The sequence below is a fragment of the Phalangium opilio genome, unplaced genomic scaffold (assembly GCF_054372755.1).
Source record: "Phalangium opilio isolate 3A_F unplaced genomic scaffold, DU_Popi_V2 ptg001388l_1, whole genome shotgun sequence".
Lineage (NCBI taxonomy): Eukaryota > Metazoa > Arthropoda > Arachnida > Opiliones > Phalangiidae > Phalangium > Phalangium opilio.
The window spans coordinates 7,363-19,578 of record NW_028324257.1 but is presented as its reverse complement, the minus strand read 5'-3'; the positions used below and the strand labels follow the sequence as shown (position 1 = coordinate 19,578).

At 38.3% G+C, this 12,216-nt stretch overlaps 1 protein-coding gene across 1 annotated transcript; it reads right to left on the bottom strand.

The window, feature by feature from the left end:
- Positions 1 to 2,489: 2,489 nt before the first annotated feature.
- LOC149583917 (uncharacterized) lies at positions 2,490 to 8,797 on the bottom strand. The gene is made up of 6 exons (XM_089863992.1): positions 8,678 to 8,797; positions 8,560 to 8,611; positions 7,091 to 7,166; positions 6,796 to 6,932; positions 6,719 to 6,753; positions 2,490 to 5,870 (listed from the first exon to the last, which is right to left on the bottom strand). The coding sequence occupies exons 1-6, from the start codon at positions 8,795 to 8,797 to the stop codon at positions 2,490 to 2,492; spliced, it is 3,801 nt and encodes a 1,266-aa protein (XP_089720118.1).
- Positions 8,798 to 12,216: the final 3,419 nt, after the last annotated feature.

Here is a 12,216-nt window from a genome sequence, read left to right as displayed (position 1 = left end):
ATATAGTCAAAAATTATGTAAAATGTTACTTTGATATTTTTTTGTTTATTTCCAGAATGCTAACGGACGATTGTTACGCTAGTACCCCCTTGAACTACAGCTTACTCATGAATTTTTAAATAAAAAAATGGTTTTCTACTCAAAGCTATTTACTTTCAGCCCAGACATTTCAGCAATTCAAGGGATAAGAAGTCTCCCATCACCACAAACCCCAGGAAATTTGGAATGTCACCTAAATAATCAAAAATTAATGCAAGCAAGTCAATATCATTGTTTAGCTCTTGCTCAAATATGTACAATTTCTCTGTTGTTTCATAAGATTTTCGTGGTAACGCATAAAAATTAGTTGTTAACACTATTTACTTTCACACACCCAACTATTTACTATGCTTGTCTAAGGCGAATTCTCTGACACACTCTATTTTAGTAATAGTCCCATTTAAGCCGAAACATATGCAGGGCTCACGCTCAAATTTAGCTCAATAACTTATAATTTTTAAAAAGCAAGCCTAAAGTGACAAAAAAAGAAATGTCCTTGACGAATACATTTTTTTCAGACATGAAACATCTTTTCATAATTGTTCTTTACATGAATAAAGTTCTTTTAGAATCGCGAATCCGAATGCAAAAAACAAATAATTCGTTTCAATCTAATTATTACGAAATGAAAAGTTAAAAAAAATTGTAGAGCAAAGTAGGGTTCACTATTTTTTGGGTTTGATCAAATGTCATGTCACTATTTTTGCGTTAAAACCGTCCGGCAGCTTAGTGATATAAATATTTTACGTTGTTGAGAAAACAAATAATACCAAAAAAATCAAAAATCTATAGCGATAAATAGTAAGTACTTTCCGTATAAGTGACTTTCACGAAAAAAAAACTAACATAAAAATCAAGGTTGGGATGGGGTCGTGGGGTTTTACTTTTTAGTGAAAAATTTTACTTTTTAGTGAAAAAGTCACACGATATCAGCCCTTCATCTCTAAATACTAAATATTAGAATCAATGATAACAGTACATTTCTTACTGAACATGTATTTAAAACCGAGGACTCTGACATCTTCAATTTCTACACAAAATCTGACATTTTTCAATGAGAGTAAATAATTTCAATCTTTCATGGTCCTGTCGTGGCGAAAGGTTCCGGAAGTTAAAAGACAGTAAAACTTAAGTAGTTACGTAACTTTAGGTTCTTGCATTTACGTGGGAGAGCGTTAGGTGAGAGTCCCAGGTTCGAAAGAAGGGTGTATAGGGTGAATAAAAAACTCTTAGTTCCATTACCAAACTGAATTTTTTTTAAACAAAAAACTTAAAGTTAAATTTAATTGGGGATGCGTAAATCGGAGATCAAGAATTCCAAGTTTTTGGGTGCGGTCGGAGGTCGCCCAAAACGGCACATTTTTGTTCGCCACCCTAAAAAAATAGATAGCTTAAAACGGCACACTTTCCGACAACCAAAAACGGCACACTTTGAAAAATAAAATAAATTTTTTATTTGGTATTGGATTATGGTTTACAATTTAAAACCTTTAAACCTGTGTCCTAGCACTTTAATATATTCTTGTACATCGATTTCCCTATTTTTTAGCAATAAATATTTTTCTTCGAGAAAAGCTTCTCTCTCTCGGTCTCTTTTTCTTTTAATTTTTTTAGCGCCACTTATTTTTTCTTTTTTCTTTAAGTCTGTCGTTATCTGAATCTCTATTAAAACTGTAATTAAAAGCAAAACGTTTGGATGTGACTTATAAAATTCTTTGCTTTGCTGGAGATGGTAATTTTCGGCCCCATTTGTAGTTCTTGGGTTGCCGTCTGGAGTTGATGCCCACAATGAAGGCGTAAAATGCTCTGTCTCTATTAAATTGGTCAAATATTAAGCACTGGCCACCCTTATTACTAGCAATTAATTTGAAGTCCATTTTTCTAGTCTATCGGCTTACAACTTGTCCAAATGAGGCTATAAAAATATGACGTTTTGGGCTACAGTAAACAATCAGATTTCAGAAAACCTACGAAAAAAATGTGCCGTTTTTGGTTACAAAAAATGTGCCATTTTAGGCCAACATTTTTTAATAATGTGCCGTTTTGGGAAACCTCGGTGCGGTCACTCAGGAATGAAGTTTAAAAGCGTCTTGAAGTGCCGATGGAAAATCTCGAACTACTGATCGGAATTTGTTATTTTTCTCTCTTGGGGTAAATTTTCTAGGTGGTGTACCGAATAACACATATTTTAGGAGGGGTTAAAAAATTGGTTTCTGCGTGAATTTAAGAAGGGGACGAGAATTTTGACAAAGGTATAGAGGTACGGTCGGTACGGTACATGTGTATGGAGAGGGCTTGTAACTAAAGGGTTCAAAGAATTTTATAAAAAGTGAGAAATGTTTAAGGGGACATTCATACAATCAAAAATATTCATCAAATTATATAAAAAATATAAAGAAATTGAAAAACATTGAACTTAATTCCACACTCCCCGCCCTTGAACGTGAAGTTCAAGAGAGTTCCAAGTTATAAAGTAGTTGAATGGGTCTCTTGAGTTGTGTCCCGTTGGGAAGACGAAGTAGACAAGAGCGGATTATGCCGTCACGTCCCTTGAAGGTTTCGGTGACCATCGCTATGCGCCAAAGAAGTCGAGGAACCTTGGCTTCCTCGATGAGGACTATGTCATCTGGTTTTAGTTCTCTTGTAGGATGGCACTTGGGGCTATGATGAGCAGAACGGAGCTCGAGCAAATAATCCTTCTTCCAACGGTTCCAAAATTGATCTAGCAGAGACTGGCGGTATTTCAAACGTTTGATTATACCTTCTCGATTGGCAGAGGGTAGGTCACTTTCCTTGTAAATTCGAGATGGAAGGGATGTGAGACGTTCTCCCACTAGAAAGTGAGCCGGAGTTAATGGGACTGGCTCCCCCGCGTCTTGGTACTCGTAGGTGATGGGCCGAGAGTTTATAATTGCTTCGACTTCAGCGAGAATCGTCATCAATTGTGACAAGAGTTGAACTTCGTAGAAAATAGAATCGGTCTGAATATTCCAAGAAAGACCCAAAACTTTCTCAGCTTCGGTGTTTGTGAGAGAATGTTGACAGGTTGTCTCGTTTTCCATTCCCAAAAGTTGCCTCAATTCAGAGGAGTTGCTATTCCATTTTCTAAGATTCATACCTGCACCTTTCATGACGTTGGTGGCGTCCTTCACCAGGTGATATGCCTCCTCAACATCATCTGCTCCAGCAACTACGTCGTCAACGTAACGTCCGTTTTTCAGAATGAGACAGGTTAATGGGTTTTCCAATTCGTAAGACTTTAGATGGTACAGAATCGTAACCATTAACAAGAAGGGACTGCAATTCCGGCCAAATGGCAGTCTAGCAAAGCGGTACGTCTTTAGAGGTTGGTCTACGGGCTCATTTACATCGTTGACCCATAGAAATCGAAGGGCATCTCGGTCCGGGATGTTAATGCCAATTTGAAGAAATGCCTTTTCTATATCTCCGGTTAACGCGTACCTTTTTTCTCTAAACCGGATCAAGACTTTTAGAAGTTCGGCGTTTAGATTGGGTCCTGTTTCGAGACAGTCATTCAAAGAGGGTCTGCCTTTCGCATGTGATGAAGCGTCGTAGACTATACGGATTTTTGTGGTGTCGCGGTTTTCTCGAACGACAGAACGATGAGGCAGATAATAGACCATTTCGCCGTCTTGGGAATTGAAGTCAACTGATTCTATTATGCCTTCCTGTAGTTGCTCTTTGATAATCGTGTCGTTGGCGACGAAATGTTCTGGTCTTTGTTTCAGTTTTTGGACAAGATTTCTGGTGCGTTTTGTCGCTACTTCAAGGTTGTCTCCAAGTTGGTCACGGTTAGATTTCCATGGTAATGATACACTGTATCGTCCTTCGTGATAGCACACAGTATCGTTAAAGTGTTGGAGGATGGTGCTATCGACCATTGGATTCTCATTCTCTGGTTGAATTCCGATGGCGTCCAAGTCCCAAAATTTCTCGACCTGGGTATTCAAATGAATATCTTCTTCTTCTGACAGAGTGGTCAATACTGCAATCGTGTGCACGCCTACTGAGATTGGAGGGGCCTGAGTGGTTCCATTAATTATCCATCCAAAGGTAGAGTCGAAGGCTACAAGAGCTTTACCCAACTTAACGGGACTTCCAGATAAAATGTCCCAGATGTAGTCAGAGCCAAGGAGGATTTGTACTGCGAAGTTTTCTCTGACTTCAGAGGCGTTAGGTACCGGTGGGTCCGCTATTTGCATGCCTCGTCGGTTCATTTCGTTAATGATTTCAGCAGTTGGCGTTGAGAATACTGGGCCACTGATTTCGGGCGTTTCGATGGCTTCTACGACAATAGATTTAGAAGGGTTGTAGACGTTTGTCATCGTCATTCGAACTCTACGCCGGGTTGTTCGGTAGGGTAGAGCTGAGCCAAAGCGATAGACGTCAAGCGTTTCTTGGCCTATGACTTCCAAATTGAGTTGTCGTGAAAAATCTCTTATGTAAGTAAGGTGGCTTCCATTGTCCAGAACGCAACGCGCTGTAGCCTTTTTATCGTCCTTATTGGAAATGTACGCTTGAGCGGTTTGGAGTAAAACTAGTTCCTTTTTAACTTCTGGCGTTTCCGCTGAATTTGTTGCTACGATGCTAGGTATCAAAGCGTTTGACACTGGAGTCGTAGAATTTTGGCTCGCTGGCGAAGTAGAACTTTCGGTACAGTCGCAAAGAGAAGTATGGTGGTGTTTACCACATTTTCTGCAGCTTTTGTTCTTAATCGGGCAATGTCTTGCTTGGTGACGTTGACGAAGACAAATAGTGCAACGATTTTTCTGCCTTACTATGTTCCAACGTTCCTGAGAAGTTAATCGCGTGCACTCACTTGGATAATGAGTGTTCTCTTCGCAATAGAGGCAATACTTGTTGGTAGTCCCTACATTCAAATTGGCGGCGCTAAAGGGTCTTTGACTACGATGCGGTTCATTCCTTGGTAGCGCGTGTCTTGACTGAGCGTGTGACTGAGAGTGAGATGGTCTCGATTGCGTCATTTCGGAGTTACTTCCCTGTACCGATAGTGTTCTCTCTCTACTCGAAATTTCCTTTTGTAGATGTTCCAAGAGTTTATTTACGTCCCATTGAGTAGTGTCTGTTCTTTCTCGATTAAAAGACAATGCAAGATCTTGTGGAAGTAATTTCAAGATGATTAGAGATAGAAGAATGCCGTAGTGTTGTGTTACTACGCCTAATGATTGTAAGCTTCTTATTTCCACCTCCAAGCTGTCATAAAGCTTTCTCAAACTAGCAATATCACTTGACCTTTTAACGGCGGTTAAGTTCAAGAAATTGTTCAAATGTGCAATGATAATTAAGTCTTTTTGACCGAATCTGTCCTTTAAGATGGTGACTGCGGCGTCATAAATTTCTGCAGATAGGGCTAAACCTGCCAAGGATCGCTCAGCTGCGTCCTCAAGGAATGATTTAAGATAAGAAAGTTTGTCTGACTTGTTTATGTTCTTGTTGTTATGAACGGAAGACTCATATTGACTCCAAAAATTGGTCCATTTCGAAATAGTGCCGTCAAATTTGGCGATTTCCAACGTAGGTAGTTTAATCATAGGCATGCTTGAAGTAATAGATGTCTCACTTGTATTTCCAGTATTGTAAGCGCGATCTTGTCTGGTTGCTTCTAGGCGTTCCTCTCGTAGTATCTCTAATTTATACTCGGAGCGAGAAAGAGCGCGTGTAATGTCATCTGAATATTTTTCAACGCTTTCAAGTTCGGCTTCGTATGAGGGGTCATCTACTGGTGTGAGTTCTTGCGGCGTCCAAATTCTGGAGTTGTTGCAATTTAAGTGGAAATTGTGATATCGCGTCTTAAAAGATAATTGGATTCGGTTGTTCTCGCGCCACCTACGCGTCGACCGCATTCACGAGTCTAGTTACCGAAGCGCGTATTGGCTGGCGTTTTTTCACTAATTTTGTACGGTTATCCATGGTTCTTGCGTTAACTCAGTAATTTGATAATTCACGAACCCGTAATTCACCTTCTGTCCCGGGTTTCGGCACCAAAAGTGTCGTGGCGAAAGGTTCCGGAAGTTTTTGGGTGCGGTCACTCAGGAATGAAGTTTTAAAGCGTCTTTAAGTGAGTAGTAGGGACTATACAAATAGCCACGAATCCAAGATGGCCGCCACCCCAAGATGGCCGCCCTCTCCTCATCCACCAAACTTCCAAACAAAGATTAAGCTAATTTCCTACCTGATCAACCCTACCTTCCAGCATGCTATGACTCTTTAGAGGGGTTTTACCCACTTTTCCCCCAAAACAAGCTCGGCTAACCCTCGGAGGGTGAAGTTCTTTTTGCAAGATCCCCGTTTAAATTTAAGACCCAAGATTACGTTATTGTATGAGAAAATCTTACCTGACATACCCTGCATTCCACCGTGCTATGTCACCGTCTATGAATATTAACGGAGGTCGGTTTTACCCCATTTTTCCCCAAACAAGCCCGGATTAACCCTCCAACCAAAGATTGAACCATAAAAATCCTACCTGACTTACCCTGCCTTCCACCATGCTATTAAGGGGGTTTTACCCCCCTTTTAATAGCTCCAGACTACCACGAGTTCCTACCTTGTGTTATTTTCAACACCCATGACGTCATCTTCTTAATCAAAACAAAAACAAGCTATATTCAACCTTGGCGTCATCCTCCAATCTTACCCTGCCTGCTAGGGTGCTAGTAATGGGCGGTACCCCTTTAATAAACCCAAACCAGCCCGGACTTTAAAAAAGCTTACCTCCAGTCCTACCTTCCAGCGTGTTATTAAGGGTAAATGACCTATTTAATAACCCTCCAAACAAGCTCGGACTACCGGCCCTACCGGTAAAGCTGCTTTCAACCTGGGCATCCATGACGTCATCCTTCCAACTCAAACTAATATGAAATTATTGGCGCCATATTTAAAAAACTTCTCTCCAGCCCCGCCTTCTAGCGGACTATTTTAGTAACCATTAATAGCCGTAACCCGTTCAATGGACATAAACAAGTTGGGACCATCCCTACTAGTAAAGGATGTTTTTTCCCTGGCCAACTATGATGTCATCCTCTCAACTAATATTAAATTATTGGTACCATATTTATTGGCCTTCTCGTGGGCTATTTTAGTAACTATTAAGGTAATTCATCCATAGAATCAATTAAAACAAGGCCGGACCAGACCTAGTCAGAGAGGGTGCTTTCAACCTGGGTGACTATGACGTCATCCTCCAGACTATGACTCAAACCAAAACTTAATTATACATGACCTCAAGCCCTGCCTTCTAGCGGGCTTTTTTAGTAACTATTAAGGGAATTTACCCATGGAACAAATCAAAACTAGCCCGGATCAGTCTAGGTTTGCCTATGTAGAGGTTGTTGCCCACGAAAAAAAAACCAAAACAAACAATCCCTGCCAGCTTGCTATTTTACGCCTTTGACTGTACTTTAATTTAAGGGTTTCCAAACAAGTCAAAACACGCCCAAACTTGTCCGGGCCAACCAAGTTTTGTCCAGACAAGTTAAAACTAGCCTAAACTAGGCTGGGCCAACCAAGTTTCGTCCAAGTATAGATCTATCCCCCCGTTGATTGGACTAATAATGGGTGGATTACTAATGGTTCAGCTACCGTTTGATTACTTACCCATGTAGATGTTCCAACGATGATGTTTTAACTAGGATACCCCGTTGGCTTAGCGAAAATAAATGTTGTAAGAGGTTAGTTGGCAAAAAGCAAGGTTTTTTAATGCGATTAACGAAGAGGTAGCGGGTTCGAATCCCGGTGGAACAATAAATAAGCCCGGATTAACCTGAATTCGTATTCAGGGTGTTACTGTTTTATTAATTGTACTTAGATTGGATTATTTACCCTGAGTACGCCATTAATACGGGTACCCAATTAACCAGTCTTAACTAACCGGGTTTACCTTGACTCGAACACGTACACAACGTCGCTGTTTAAATTTTCCCGCCATCAATTTAGTGTCTTTTATTATTCGTCGGCAAAAAAACTTGATTTTGAGACAAATCAACTTTGTTTCCTTCTAAGTCAAAAGTTAATGAAAAAACAGACACACATTTTAAAAAAAAACAAAAGATATTTACTCTTGCGTCTTGTACAAAAATTAAATACAAAATAAACAAATGAGTAGCCAAACAAAGGCGTTATTTGCGTTCTTAAAGTGTCCATATATTTATACAAAGGAATTCATTTCTAAATACCTAAATTTTCCATTTAGCCGTTAAGAGAGAGAAATTTGGAGTGGCGCGAGTTTTATTCGCCTCAATATAGCCAGGGGCAAAAAAAAAGAGATTCTAAAAAAAGAAGGTCATTCTTCGCGTCTTCAGTGAGAGATATTTCCGGAAGCGTTTTACCAATTTTAACGAGACTAGAGTTTTAAACTAGATACAGAATAAATCTTTATACATTTTTTAGCTTTAACAACGACAAATAAGACGGGAAAACTAATATTTTCATCCTTTTGTCAGGCGAAAAAAAAAACCTCAAATATTAGCCAATTAGTACGATCTTTAAGGGAAGATCCTGCTCCACATTCCGAAAACTCAAAACATTTAATCTGCATCAAGAATGCGTAAGGCAGAGCAGGATCCCCCCTTATTTTAGCATTCCTTAACTACTTTACGAGAGCCACCAAAGAACCCTCATCAGACCCCCCTGGATTATGAATCTCGACAAGTAAACAAGCGGGTTTTTTGTCGCATATAAAAAGATTTCCTGTAAAGCTTTTACAGAAAAACCCCATTATGTGACAAGAAACTCGCTTCCTTGCCTATTGAAACTCATAGATTAAAGGTAAATGATAACCCATTGGGGGGCCCGCGTAATTCCCGGAGAAAAAATCCGAGCCACATCTCGACAAAATATTAATAATCCTCAAAAAGCGGGCTGCAACAAAAAGAAGAAATTAGCTAGAGTCTGGTACGTACCAAGTGGCTGTACATACCTAGTCACGCTTCGGAACTTAGCCATCAAAAAATCCCTGTTTTTTTGAAAACTGTTAATATAGAAAACATTTGGCTGCGAATCCATAATTTTGGAAGTGACGAGCCCCTCTTTATCGCTTTTTACGGGCTAACGATGGTATTAAAGTATCGCCAATAAGATTCGCGATACCGCCGTCGAATTCAACTTAAATATTCAAGAAAATTTTCTCACAAATATATATTGCTAAGCCTAAATATATTTCTATAGTTTACGCGCCAAAAAATAAGAGATTCTACCTCGTTACTCACCGATTGTAAAGAGAGACGCATTCAGGGTTTCAAAAAGTTTAAATTGTTAACATTTAAAAAACCCGTATATATACCGGCAAAAAAATTAGGTTACCCCACCCTTTTTTACGTCTAGTCTTGTACTCGCCTTGATTTTCTTTTTTTCCCCACTACAGAAAGCCAGGTTTTTTTTCGGAGTAATTTACTTTCTCTTTTAGCGGCGAAAGACTCGCAAATAACCCTGAAGGGAGGAGTGAAATATTTTCGTAAACGTTTACCTTACTACAAAATACCTAGGAATGGTTTAAAGTTACATGTTGGGTGGGTCAAAGAAATGGATAAAATAAGGGAAGGATGTGTCTCGATTTAAAAAAAATCACCCATAGATTGCTTACCTGTCCAATTTTTTCTATTACAAGGAATCCCAGTTGGATATTATGCTAGAGGCAAACCTCTGAAATTGATGCCAATGATAATTACGTCAATCATAGAGGTGATTAAATTGAATATACTTTAGAGAGTGGAGGGGGGTTTAAAAAACTGTTGCTTAGTAACTCATTTTTTAAGCTGTAAAATTAACGTGTTGAATAAATTTGTTTCCTTTTCTATTTTTATACTAGAGCTATCTTTGGAGTCTGTAATAAGTATACATGTCTCTAAGTAAAAAATATTATAGATATTATAGGATAATTCATTTAATCTTTTGTGACTTAATTATAGTCCTTCTAGAGATTATGTTTATAAATATATCGAAATAAGCAACCGTTACTCTTCCAAACAAATAAGAAACATAACTAGAAGCGTAGATAAATATTAAAATAAGCTAGCCAATCATTTTTGACAAGTTATGTACTTTGAAATATAACTCTAAGGTAACGCAAAAGAAAAAATCCTAATGTATTTATGGCTGAAAGGTGAAAAAAAAACAAAGCGACTATAATAGAGAAAATTCTTGACATGTCCTATATGACAAATTAATTGTAACACTGTTTCGTGTGTTTCTCAGGTTTTCGAGTATTAACTCGCACATTTTGATTTATGGCAAGCGAAAAAACACCTTGTATAATGGGAGGAGAAGATGTTAAACTTTCCGCTAATAAATTCATAATTGACTTTTACATATATATTTATAAAGTTAGAAATCTCTATTTAGCTCAAGGTCCTAGTTTTTTGTATGCAGAAGCTTGTTTGGGCGTGTTTTGAATAATTAAATTTGAATAAGCCAATACTTTCAAGATTTTAAAATTCAATAAATAGGAAAAAGTTAATTAGGCATAAAATTAGAAATCTCTCCGAGGTCTAAGATTTTTTCGTATGCAAATAATTCAAAGAGATCGTGTTATATAAAAGGTTAAAAAGGAGTTACTTTGATAGAAGCCCGAGGGGACAAATATTATTCGTATGCAAAAGCTTGTTTGGGTGTGTTCTAAATAATTTAATTTGAATAATTCACATAAGATCGCATTATATAAAGAAAAAATTTTAATGAAGGTTAAAAGTAATTATTTTGGGAGGGAGAAAAGGGGTTTTTTAATATGATATAAATCTAAATAATTGTATATTAATATTAAACTATAGGAGTATTTTTTATATAGGCAGGTATGGCATCATCCTTTATAATTTTTAGTATCAACTCCACAATAAATAAAAATGTATTTTTGGGGGGCATAAATAATATCGATTTTTTGGAGTATTTAAGACCAGAGTCTCGATACTTTCTTCATTCGAAAATTTTCTAGACGCTTTCTGTCGCTTTACAAGCTCTTAAACACTTGTAAGTAATGTCTAGTTTAATTCCTTGCGGTCGCTCTATGATATGGAGGGTGAATAGAAAGCTCTATGACAATCCTGATTTAAAGGATTTTACTTGGGATGATTTATTTAGAGATGTTTGGGATAAAAATACTTTAACGGACGCGCAGAAAAGGAACATTTGGCGTAAAATGACAGGGGCATACAATGCTTCTTTCTTAGTGTTTACGATTCAAGACGTCTATAATCACCATTATAGACCTGACGCGAATTTACTCCACGCTCTCGTTAGAGGTTGTTCCAATTACACGGACCATATGTTTTTTAAAGTCGAAAACGATGGTATCTTTACTAGCTGGTGGTTCAGCCCCAACGCGAACAAATTTTGGTTTTCAAACCCATTTTGCATACAGGAGCGAAAAGAACGCGATAGAATAGAAAGCTACGAAATACAATACGATATGGCAGTTGATTATATTTTCAATGCTCTGGAGGATTTATGCTGGTTGAGACTATTTCGCCAACACAGAATCTTGGAAAAACCCCATGTCCAGTTTGCATTGCGGCTCATTTCTAAACACCTTTTCCAAGCTCGCGTTTTTGTCAGCGTAACCCAATTTTTTACGACTATTAACAACCCCCAAAACAATAGCTCGGTCCGAATAAGTAGATTTACAACGTGGATAGTTCCCCCGCAAACCTTTTCTAAAATAGAGTGTCCGTACGGACCCATACATCACGCTTCGGTGAAATGTACAGCGCGTTATTGGTATTACGGGGGCTATTGTTTTCACGAAGAAGCGTTCTATAGACGTGTCTTAGACATGTGTTTTAAATTATGCTTGCTGCAACTCACGAGGATAAATAGACCGTGCCCTAAAGAAAAGACTCACTTTCGACAGTCCTTAGCTAGATGGTATTTAAAGAAAGCCATGTATATAGCGGGCGTAGCTCGCCTATATTGCAATACCACCTGGTGTTTAACATTATCAGACATTATGCAAGGACTGATAGACAGCGACGCGTTACCCTTTTTAGTAACGTTGATTTAAAATAATTGAATGGTCAAGCGACGGTGAAGATTTAAAACGGCCGGCGGATAAAGACAAACAGTGAGCTCAAGAATTACAATAACAAACTGGTCCTTAGATTTGATAATTACCCGAATTATATGTTTTTTAATATTAAGGCTGTTAAT